Here is a 10,847-nt window from a genome sequence, read left to right on the forward strand (position 1 = left end):
GCAATTGAGGTTCTTATGTATCTTATAGATTGTACAAGACCTGACATTTCTCTTGCAGTTAATTTGTTGGCAAGATTCAGCTCAAATGACAATGGAGCGGGATCAAACACATATTTTGATACCCTTGAGGAACTGCTTATTTAAAATTATTTTATTCTAACGCTTCAAAACAAGATTTGGTTGATTATGTATATGCAGGTCATTCATCAAATCCTCATAAAGATAAATCTCAAACTCGATATGTATTCCTAAATGGAGGTACCACAAAATCATGGCGTTCTTAAAATAAACACTTGTTGCAACATCATCAAATCATGACGAAGTGATTGTATTATATGAAACTACTCGAAAATGTGTTTGGTTGAGATCAATGACACAAATCATTAATGATTCTTGTGGACTAGAACACTATAAAAGACCAACAACTATCTTCACCAATAACTATATATGAAGATAATGCAGCTTGCATAATACAAATGAAAGAAGAGTATCAAAAGTGACAGAACAAAATATAAATGTTGATGAGGCGCCAAAACCATAGACGATCTTAACGGTCATAAGTTTGATGGAAAAGAATGGTATGTTGGTAAGGCTCAGAAAAGACTACAAGAGAATAGGAATTGAAACAAGGGTTTGAGCAAACCATGAAGGAGACTGTAGACAAATCACAGGGGCTAAACTTGTACATAAAAGATTTAGATGATACAGTTTCAGATGAAAACCTCAGATTCTTCTCATATACTCAAGATCTCGTAAAAGACAACCAGATTAAAATGAGATACGTCCAATCAACAACTCTGCCGATCTTTATACCAAAGCACTGCCAACTGCTATTTTCAGAATACACGTTTATAATATTGACATGAGGCATGTTCAGAAGATGTAACAACTCAGACGTTGCCTACTTGAGGGGGAGTCAACTCTATGCTGCACTCTTTTTCCCTTAGCTAAAGTTTTATCCCAATGGGTTTTCTTTAGCAAGGTTTTTAACGAGGCAGTACTAGTTATTCTCTAATAAAATTGTCATTCAAGGGGGAGTGTTATAAAATATCTAGATTGTGTTATAAAATATCTAGATTGGATGTTAATTTTATTATTATTATATTTCTTGCATAGTAATATTTTATACTATAAATAGACATGTATGGTAACCATTTAAGGTACACCATTTCTCTTGAAATATCAATATCAATATCAATATTTCTTCTCTCCTTCTTCTCTCTTTTTCTCTCTTTGTTCTTATAACCATTAAAGGTAGTTATAAGCCTACTGAATTATAACAATATTTATATTTCACGTGAAGCACTGATATTCATGAAAATAAAAAAATAAAAAAAAATTAATTAACCAAAAAATGGAAATGGGGAAGTAAACCGGCCAATAGCACACCAATACCAGGCAACAATCAACTGGAGAAGATTAATCAAAGTTTACAAGCGCTACCAAATCAATCATGTCGACCTTCATCAACCTCTCATCTTCACTAATCTCTCATGGCACCATAAAACCTCAACATCCCCTTTCACTTTCACCTTCACCTTCATTCTCAAACACACTCAAGGTACTCTTTTGCTCTAATTAACTACCACTCTTCAGAGCTGAAGACTGGAGTTGTTGCCAAACTTAATGAAACATATAAAAATTCTAACTTTCTTTTGTGATCTGATGAAATGTTTGTTTGATTTGGTTTAAAGGGTAATGGAAGACTAGTGTTGTTGCGAGTCAAGTGTTTGAATGAGCAGAGTAGAGATGTTGTGGAATCTGGATCTACTTCAGATTCTACTGGCATTTCACCATACAGTTGGTGTGCAGGTATTGGTGGATTAGGGTTTCTTGAAACAAGTTACTTGAGTTATTCGAAACTCAGTGGTGCAGATGCGTTTTGTCCTGTTGGAGGTGGTTCTTGTGGTGATATACTTAACAGCAATTACGCTTTTGTTTACGGTACTTTTCGTTTATCTTGTAATTATGTTTACAACTAACTTACTACCACTGCTGCTTATATTGTTTATTAATTATATGTATCTGTTGAAATTAGACAACTTTAGTGAACATTTGTGACAAATTGTTTGAATGTAGAACAGTTGGCCTTAGTATGTATGTGTTAGGTTTTCATATTTGAAATGTATATTTTCATATCATCCCATATGATTACGCAAAGAAACAGTTACAGGGTGCAAAGATAGTAGTTATCAGCTCGAATTGTATGTTTATCGATGTATGAGTAAACGTTGGAAAATAATTGTTATATTTTGGCAGGAATTCCTCTTCCTTTGATTGGAATGGTTGCATATGGCGCTGCGACATTCTTTTCATTAAAGTTGGCTTCAAAGAACTTGCCTTTTGGGATTGATGAAAGTACCGGTGGACTGATTTTACTTGGCACAACTACATCAATGGCAACTGCTAGCGCTTACTTTTTGTACATATTAAACACACAATTTCCAGGAGCTTCGTGCTCTTACTGTTTGGTATCCGTTCTATTGTCATTCTCCTTGTTCCTCACATCTGCAAAGGTAAATGTGCACGTCTAAGCACTCACATTTACAAACAAAATATTCCCAATTTGTCTAAGTGAGTGAGCACTTAGCAAGTTAGATATTACTTTGAATAAAAAGAGAATATTTTTTTTATTTGATATTATGCTTTTTGAATCTGTTAATGAATAAACCTTTTCATTTGATATGAAGAATTTGGGGTGGCAAAAGATCCGAGATGAAGTGGGTTTGCAGTTATGTATAGCTGGTCTTGTTTTTGCTGCTTTAAATAACTCGTATAGTGCAACCCCTTCACCCCCTGCACGGTAACTTTGATGCTAATTCTCAGCAATATCTTTATGACACTCGTCTTTTACATTCATCCTATTTTGTTGTTAATTTGTTATGAAGGAATGATGCATCAGGTACTTGTAAATAATCTCTATGCTATTATTTCATTTCTATATATTTCTGTAGGTTTGGAGAAAAGTTTCTTCCATATACTCCAACTGAGATCAAGGCACCATCGAGTCCTCTAGCTCTTAAACTCGCAGCGCACCTGCGAGCTGTTGGTGCTAAAATGTATGGAGCTTTCTGGTGTTCACACTGTTTAGAGCAGAAACAGGTACTAATGAATGGAAGTACGCTTCATATATCTATGATTTTATCTTTTAGATCTCCACACGTTTCATAAAAAGTTATAACCAAAATGGGAACGTGTCAAATTGGCCGAATAGGTTTAAGGCCACTAAAACTTTTAAATTAACGATTTTGATTATTGTATGATATTACTGTATTTTTTGGAATCGTGATTAACACATTAATTGTTAAAAGACGGACACAAAGTGTGTGTCTGTCTATCAGTAAAACCCAACTTTACCTGTATTGACCTGTACTAAAAGTGACCTGTTTCCATCTGTTAATTAGTTTATTCATCTGTCGCTGCATCCTCTGTTTAAATCTTGACTAGTTGGCTTAACTCACCATATGAATATGTTAGACATTATTGAACTGATAATTTTAGAGTCCTGCGAATATATGCTCTACATTATTCGATCCAATGTCTTAATTGTGTGATTTCTCCTGGAATTTGTGTAGTTGTTTGGACGTGACGCAGCAAAACTGCTGGATTATGTTGAATGCTACCCAGATGGTTTCAAAAAAGGAACTGATATAAGCCAGGAATGTAAGGCAGCCAAGTTAGAATCTTTTCCAATGTGGGTCATCAATGGTCAGGTGAGGTTACCAACAGTTCAAAACTTTTTATTAAATTTTTTTTTGAATTTTTCAAATCTTGAAAAATTTTCATACTATTCATCTATGAAGGCATTACAATTTTGATACCCTGCAGGTACTAAAGGGATATCAAGAGTTTCCAGATCTCGCTAAAGCATCTGGATTTGAAGCCGGTGAATTCAGTGAACAACTAGCTCAGCTTGCTAAACAATCTGCAGAAGCTGAGGCCGCGGCCAATAATCAACCATGATGAATGTACAGAAGATATTATGTTGATACATTACCATTACCATTACCATTACCATTGTATACATGTGAAACCTCTATTTTTCACATATATGCATACGTGGAATATCCAGAGTGTTTGGTTGAGTTGATACGCAGGTGTTGTATGCTCAACGAACCTCATGTTGTATTAGGTTACCATGTAGAACAATAAGTCGAGATATTTCAGCTTTGTTATAATACATGTGTCCTACTTGGACACTCTACTAGTTTGTCACTATATCACTATACTATACAGAACTTTATTAGTAGATGCTTCATAAACATTGGGTTAAAACAACTTTGTGATCATGATGACAATGACAATTTATATTTTATATAATACTCGTACACGAGTCCCATATTGATTAGCTATACTTTTGTACCATCATTTGATTCTTTCATATGCTATCCATAACCAAAACCTTCAATTTTCGTTATAAAGCGTTACATCAAATACTTGTCAGCAATACACCTTGGATCCCTCATAGGGTTATCAATGAATTCTTGCTCCTCCATATCATTTAAAACACCAAACTTGTTAAAGCTTTGATATTCTCCTTCACATGAGTCTGTACCTTTTTAGGCACATACTGCATTTCATTTTAACTAATACTTTTGTGCCGACATTTGATTCTTTAATTTGCTCTCAGTTCAGTTTTTATTATATGCAATATGATGAACTATTTAGATTAGGATATTTGTAGGACTTTACCCAATGAGGGAGTCCTTCCAGAAATTCTCAACGGCCAAGGCAAAGCCAAAGCGGGGAGGGGGTTTGGAAATAGTTTTCAACCAGCAATTGACGCGTCTCGGTTATTACATCATTAACTGCATCATTGCCCCAAGCGCAAAGATACTTTTAACACCACCCCCAACTCTTCACTATATATTACCTTCTCCTTCTTCATTTTATGTCCGCAACCCAATGTGGGATAATTACATTCATCTGGTTATCAAATAAAATTCTATTCTATTCTAATGTGCTATGTGATGGGAATATGCCTACAACATACTCCGTAATATACTAACCTGGATGCTGAAACTAATGAACCCAACTTGATTTGCAAATGATACAACACATGAAAATCACAAAAGAATGATAATTAGTTCGTTATGCAATTTCAAATTGACAAGTATGCCTCTGAAAAATACTTCGGGTACTTGTGGTGTATCGGACAACCCTTTAATCACATGACCCGCACATGAGGGTATATATATCACATTTTCAACTACTTTATCTGCAGCGTTGCAACTTTCAAGTATAAAAGCATATGGGTTGGGTTGTAGAAAAAAAGAAGAAACTATTTGTATGGTTACCAGTGTACTTTAGCTAAGAGATTAAAGGATGAAAAATGAATTATTACAGTAGTAGTATTTAGCATAAAAGATTTTGATTTCGAATAATTTATGTATATGTTATTCGATAACCTCAAGAACAAAACTTGTACCGTATAACATATTCTGGATTCAAAGATAATGTGCCTCAAACAAATTATTGTTTACTTATTGTATGAAACATTGATATAATTGTATATATATCTTGTTGGTAGAAACAATTCACAAGTTAAATAAAAACCAAGCTAATCCCACTACTAAAACCTTATCCTTTCATTTTCTTCAAATTCTAGAAAAATAACATAATTTCTTTCTTTTTATGGTTTAATTCAACCTCGAATAACAAGATCATCAAGGGGATAGGGTTTAATTTTGAAAGATCCACATATAAGGGGGGAATAAAAATTTGTCCATGGGAACAATGTAGGATCCACGCTTTTCAATGGATAAGCACTTCTGCAAAAAAAAAAAAAAAAAAAAAAAAAAAAAAAAAAAAAAAAAAAAAAAAAAAAAAACTTTCATTTGAAATACAAAGTTGAGAGATCTTTTTACTGGTGCTTGTTTTTATACTGTAATAACATAAGCCTTTCGGCAATTTTGATATAAAATTTGATATTTTTATACTGATATTTATATTCATATTTCATATTTATATTTTATTGCCTTTCAAAAAAAAAAAAAAAAAAAAAAATATTTATATTTTATTAAAAAGGAAAATTCTTTTTCATATTTATATTTTATTAAAAAAGAAAATTCGAAACTAGTGATTTGTAGGACTTTACCCAATGAAGGGAGTCCTTCCAGAAATTCTCGATGGCTCCGGGAGACCCAAAGCCAAGGAGGGGGTTTGGAAATAGTTTTCAACCAGCAATTGACGCGCCTCGGTTATTACCTCATTAGCTGCGTCATTGCCCCAAGCGCAAAGATACCTTCTACTTCCTCCAACCTCTCCTTTTATACTACCTATCCCTGCTTCATACTCTTTCCTCCCACCGATGTGGGATCCCATAAATTCAACCATATTATTTTCAGTCCTCTTTCAATTTACTCTCTTTCTTTCTTTCTGCCTGCAACATTTATTTACATTTACACTTCAATTATCACTATCACTAAACTAAATTAAAGATTATGTATATTCTATATTCTACTAGTGATGACAACTTCAACTGCTTGAACCACAAAGATAATGGATCACCATGGAACAAAATCACCATCTCAAAAAAAATAATTAAAAGCAAATCTACATCTTCATACAAGTATACGAACAACCCGGCCTACCCTTTCTCTAACGAGTAACTATTACATGAAATCTACAACATACCATCTTTCGTTCGTGTCTACTACACATGATCATGACCAAAAAGTTCTCTCATTTAGATCTTACTACCCGTTTCTTGGATACAATGCTGCACTGTCCTTTACAACATGAGAGGTTAGATTTAGATCTCCTCATTCTTGAAAAGATTATATGTAAATCTAACTAAGTTCAAAACCGTCTACTTTGTTGGACAACTAAAACGGATCCACTAATATCAAACTCACTAGAAGCCAAGAAATCACCTACTACACCAAGCTCGGGGCACTCTTCCCAATCGCTGATTCCGGTAGTTAATATAGACTCTCCTCTACCACCTTTCCCTACTATAAACATTGAGTACGTCTCCGCCATGTCTCTTAATATCATTCCTGTTTGTGCGCCGTTGTCCACATACTTTTCTTGAAATCGTACTTTCCCTGATGTCACGTACCTGAATACCAACAATGACTAGTTTTTATACGCCATCAAGACAACCTTATCATATATTGTTAAGTTTTGAAAGTCCGGGTCAAAAAGAGACCACTTTCTAATGTGGCCGGGTTGGATTGGCCCCCTGTCAACAAGTTTTTGTTCACTTCTTCAGTTGAACTTCATTTGTTAATGTATCCAAGAAAAGTATAGAACTATATTATCAGCAGTTTAAGAAATTTAGTAAAAAATTTGGACTATATTTGACCTGAATGACCTATTTTTCAATCACTCGTAACACACAAATAGTTCATAAAAAAGTTTTAAACTTTTGGAATGATGTGTTCCACTTCAACTCAACTCGATTCGCCACAAAAAAAAATCTATCTGTCAGGACTCATTATCCAACCCGCCCATTTTGCCATATCTAAGAAGTACCATAAACCATAAAAGCTTGAAATTTTTGACATACACAATACGTTACCTGTGATAAAAATTGGCTAACGCAGAACTGTCAGCTTCATCAATCTCTTTTTGATGATCAATAGCCACTACCACATCATCATCCTTTTGGGAAACATTAATTCCTGTATTAGGATCTTTAGAAGGTACCGGGAGAAATCTAATAACAGTAACACTCGAATGATGATGTGTACTAAGACGTTTACTAAAACCCAACGCCTCACGATCATCTGGCCCACCAAAAAACAAAATCGCAATTTGCTGCAAAGATTCAGAACCCGCAGCCTGTGTACCTGTAGTCGTATGACCACGGTCAACAAGAATAGCAACCGAACATTGAGCATTTCGCAACACTTTTTGATTAGTAGTTCTTATTCCCTCCTTATCATTCTCAAATTTCCCATCTATTCTTTGATGTTTATGATATGGTAAAACAATAAACGATGCCCGAATATCATCAGCAAAATCACAAATATCTTCATACATTGTCACAAAAGGCGCTACCGTTTGAAAATGATGAATCATCATTTGTGTTTCTTCAATGAACACATCAACAGCTTCATTGATTTCAACCACATCATTATTATTGTAATCTTCATCATCACTATCATCATCTTCTTCTTGTTCATAAAATACCGATTTTTTCTTTATTTTTTCAGGAAGCTCAACTAAATGCATGAAATATGGTGATATCGGGACGTTATCTGACCCCCGTAACGACACAATGAGCTTTGCCATAGAGTTGAGCGGGTGGCGGCTATGTACACACGCGAGCAGTTTCAGTTCCTTATCGGGACTATGAAATTCCATTGGTATGTGCTTGATACCGATCGTATAGCTTTCTCTTCTTACCAAGAAACCGATTAGTGCAGCTGAAATTATCGAACTAATCACCACAGATGATACCATTAAATTGTAAAATATTGAACTGTTCACCACCTGCATTATCATAAAAAAGTTAAACTATCGTACAATTTATGTTAATGGGGATTGATAGCAACACATTAAGGGTCTGTTTATTTTCCATTTAATGATCTGTTTCTATACAATTCTTAATTCATTCAGTAAGTAAAATTGTTATTTCTTTATCACTTAATATATCACTTAATCTAAAATTTTGGTCCGTTTCTAGAAGACATAGATTCACCCCTTCCCAAATAGAGGCAAATGGAAACATGACTTAACACATAAAAAAGTAAACAACCCCTAAGTACTTATTTCCCCATCTGAATATGGAAAACGTCATATGTTTATCTGTTTACACATTAAGTACTTATTTCCCCATTAAGTGTTCGGATCCTCTTATATGTTGTCACAAGATATAATGAGCATACTACGGTGAGTTTGATAAAACGGAATGATTAACAAACAAACTGAATGCTGAACTGTTCAAACATTCAGATGTCAAAAACAAACGCACTGAATGCTAAACAGTTCAGCATTACCATTCAATCAAGAGGCAAAGAAACGCACTCTATGTCAAATCATCAAGTTACAAAAGTACTTACTTTATTCTGAAAAGCTGTTGTTAAGGTCAAAATATCAACATGCCCTTTCATGTTCAACAAAAAAGCAAGAAGAATACCCTCGTTCAAAGGCGTCTTTAAATACCAACAAGCAGCAAGTGTCCCTAAAATCTTGCCACCGATACTCAACACAATAACCATAACAACAATAGCAATTCTCTTCAACTCGTTCAAATAATTTGTATCTGCTTTAAACCCCGTGTAACCAAAGTAGATCGGGAAGATGAAGTTATGCACAGTATACGTTAAAATAGCCAACAACGTTCTAGCCGATTTCCCGCCACGTGGGAAAAAGGACCCCATTAGAAAACAAGCAATAATGCTACTAAATCCCATTGTTTCTAAAATCATAGCAGCAACAAGAATAACAGAACAAAGTAACATAACTTCAACTGCTTGAAGATTCTTTTCGTCTCTATTTCTTTTATTAAGCCAGTTAACTAAATACGTTGTTGCAAAAATGATTCCGATTAGAAGGCCAGCAGACAAAAAAGCCATAAGGGCCCAACCATTAACCGTTCGTTTATGTTTTTCACCTGAGATTATCACCAAAATAAACACAGCATACATGTCACCAATCAAAGAAGACGAAATAGCTAATCTTCCTATATCAGAAGTTGCAAACTTTAAATCTGCAGCTAAACGAAACACAATTGGTGATGCAGTGTTGGCTAAGATTACTGTTATGACTAAAGCCATTGTGAATCGGGACCCACGTGATCCTGTTTCTTCATAGACGAAGAACGAAATAGCGGTTGCGAATATTGTGCACATTATACAACCACCGCACGCGATAATGCCAGCTGGACGTAAGTTTCTCATTAAGTATGGGATATCCATTTCAAGGCCTATGAGAAACATGATACTTATTCTGCAGTATAACGCCATACTTTCGTAGAAATCAATAGCGAAATTTTGGAAGAAGAACACATGTATTGATGGTGCTCTTGATAAGACTGATGGACCTAGCACGAATCCGGCCTGTAGTATGATATAAGAACACAACAAATAATGAAAACTGAGTAAAGGTATGAAATTTGACAAAATTTTACATATTTTTTGAGGTTTAGAAGTGTAAAAATCAACCGAAAAGTGTTCATTTTAGTTTTCATTATGTCAATAACAAAAGACTTGTCTGAAAGTTATAATACGACATTAAAAGGTCATATCTTTAAAGTTTTTGATCTATAATTGCAAAATGACAAAAATGCCCTTGATCATATTGTCATCATACAAAATTTCAGTTATATTTTTGTTTTACAGATTTCAAAGACAAACACAATAATTCATATGTGGGTTGTTTTGAGGTATATGTGATGATGAATACAACATAGATCGAATAATTAGTATGAAAACATGAATGAAGAAAAGATTATGTGACGTACTTACGAGGATCTGAGCAAGAGGTGCGGGTTGGCCCAAACGTTTGAGGACTATCTGGAAAACATGAGACAAAACCAAAATGGCAGAGACTTGTGTCGTCATTGTTATTGCTGGGTTCATCATGTCGTTATCCGTACATGATAACTCCGACGTCTCATCCATGATTGCTTTCCTGTCTGTCTGTCTGCCTCCCGCACGTATATATATAATCAAATGTTATATTCTTTATCCCAGAAACGATGAAGAACGAAACAGGAAAGGTATTGAAAATGGAAACAGATTTTGTTGAAGATGAATTTGAAAGAAGAGAGATGAAAGAGAGAGATCAATAATCCTACAAAATTGTCATTTTTTTGGTTAATGGTTTGTGTTTGTTTTGAGACACAAAAAATTGGTTACAAGCATTTCATGACCAACCTGGACTTTAAGAATACA

At 34.5% G+C, this 10,847-nt stretch overlaps 2 protein-coding genes and 2 non-coding genes across 4 annotated transcripts; 1 reads left to right on the forward strand and 3 right to left on the reverse strand.

Moving 5' to 3' along the window:
• Positions 1-1,337: 1,337 nt before the first annotated feature.
• Positions 1,338-4,316, forward strand: LOC139896574 (thiol-disulfide oxidoreductase LTO1-like). Its single transcript, XM_071879219.1, has 7 exons — positions 1,338-1,561; positions 1,695-1,944; positions 2,260-2,516; positions 2,691-2,803; positions 2,955-3,102; positions 3,576-3,713; positions 3,829-4,316. Exons 1-7 carry the CDS (start codon positions 1,454-1,456, stop codon positions 3,961-3,963), a joined length of 1,149 nt encoding a protein of 382 aa, XP_071735320.1. The 5' UTR covers positions 1,338-1,453; the 3' UTR covers positions 3,964-4,316.
• A 368-nt stretch (positions 4,317-4,684) lies between these two features.
• LOC139903702 (U4 spliceosomal RNA) lies at positions 4,685-4,835 on the reverse strand. Its single transcript, XR_011778504.1, has one exon. It is a non-coding gene; the product is annotated as a U4 spliceosomal RNA (small nuclear RNA).
• Positions 4,836-6,089: 1,254 nt separating this feature from the next.
• On the reverse strand, positions 6,090-6,242 carry LOC139903698 (U4 spliceosomal RNA). The gene has a single exon (XR_011778501.1). It is a non-coding gene; the product is annotated as a U4 spliceosomal RNA (small nuclear RNA).
• A 559-nt stretch (positions 6,243-6,801) lies between these two features.
• LOC139900247 (cation/H(+) antiporter 2-like) lies at positions 6,802-10,574 on the reverse strand. Its single transcript, XM_071883037.1, has 4 exons — positions 10,419-10,574; positions 9,012-10,010; positions 7,526-8,442; positions 6,802-7,063 (listed from the first exon to the last, which is right to left on the reverse strand). Exons 1-4 carry the CDS (start codon positions 10,572-10,574, stop codon positions 6,802-6,804), a joined length of 2,334 nt encoding a protein of 777 aa, XP_071739138.1.
• Positions 10,575-10,847: the final 273 nt, after the last annotated feature.

Source organism: Rutidosis leptorrhynchoides, chromosome 3, assembly GCF_046630445.1.
Source record: "Rutidosis leptorrhynchoides isolate AG116_Rl617_1_P2 chromosome 3, CSIRO_AGI_Rlap_v1, whole genome shotgun sequence".
Taxonomy (NCBI): Eukaryota; Viridiplantae; Streptophyta; class Magnoliopsida; order Asterales; family Asteraceae; genus Rutidosis; species Rutidosis leptorrhynchoides.

What these genes read in the sequence shown, in the direction of transcription:
- LOC139896574 (XM_071879219.1), top strand. Translation starts at nt 1,454, where the DNA reads ATGTCGACCTTCATCAACCTCTCATCTTCACTAATCTCTCATGGCACC. An exon ending in TGTTCCTCACATCTGCAAAG is followed by an intron (nt 2,517 to 2,690) that starts GTAAATGTGCAC and finishes TTTGATATGAAG; the next exon opens with AATTTGGGGTGGCAAAAGAT. An exon ending in ACTGTTTAGAGCAGAAACAG is followed by an intron (nt 3,103 to 3,575) that starts GTACTAATGAAT and finishes GAATTTGTGTAG; the next exon opens with TTGTTTGGACGTGACGCAGC.
- LOC139900247 (XM_071883037.1), bottom strand. Translation starts at nt 10,574, where the DNA reads ATGGATGAGACGTCGGAGTTATCATGTACGGATAACGACATGATGAAC. An exon ending in CACCTCTTGCTCAGATCCTC is followed by an intron (nt 10,011 to 10,418) that starts GTAAGTACGTCA and finishes ATCATACTACAG; the next exon opens with GCCGGATTCGTGCTAGGTCC. An exon ending in CAACAGCTTTTCAGAATAAA is followed by an intron (nt 8,443 to 9,011) that starts GTAAGTACTTTT and finishes ATGATAATGCAG; the next exon opens with GTGGTGAACAGTTCAATATT.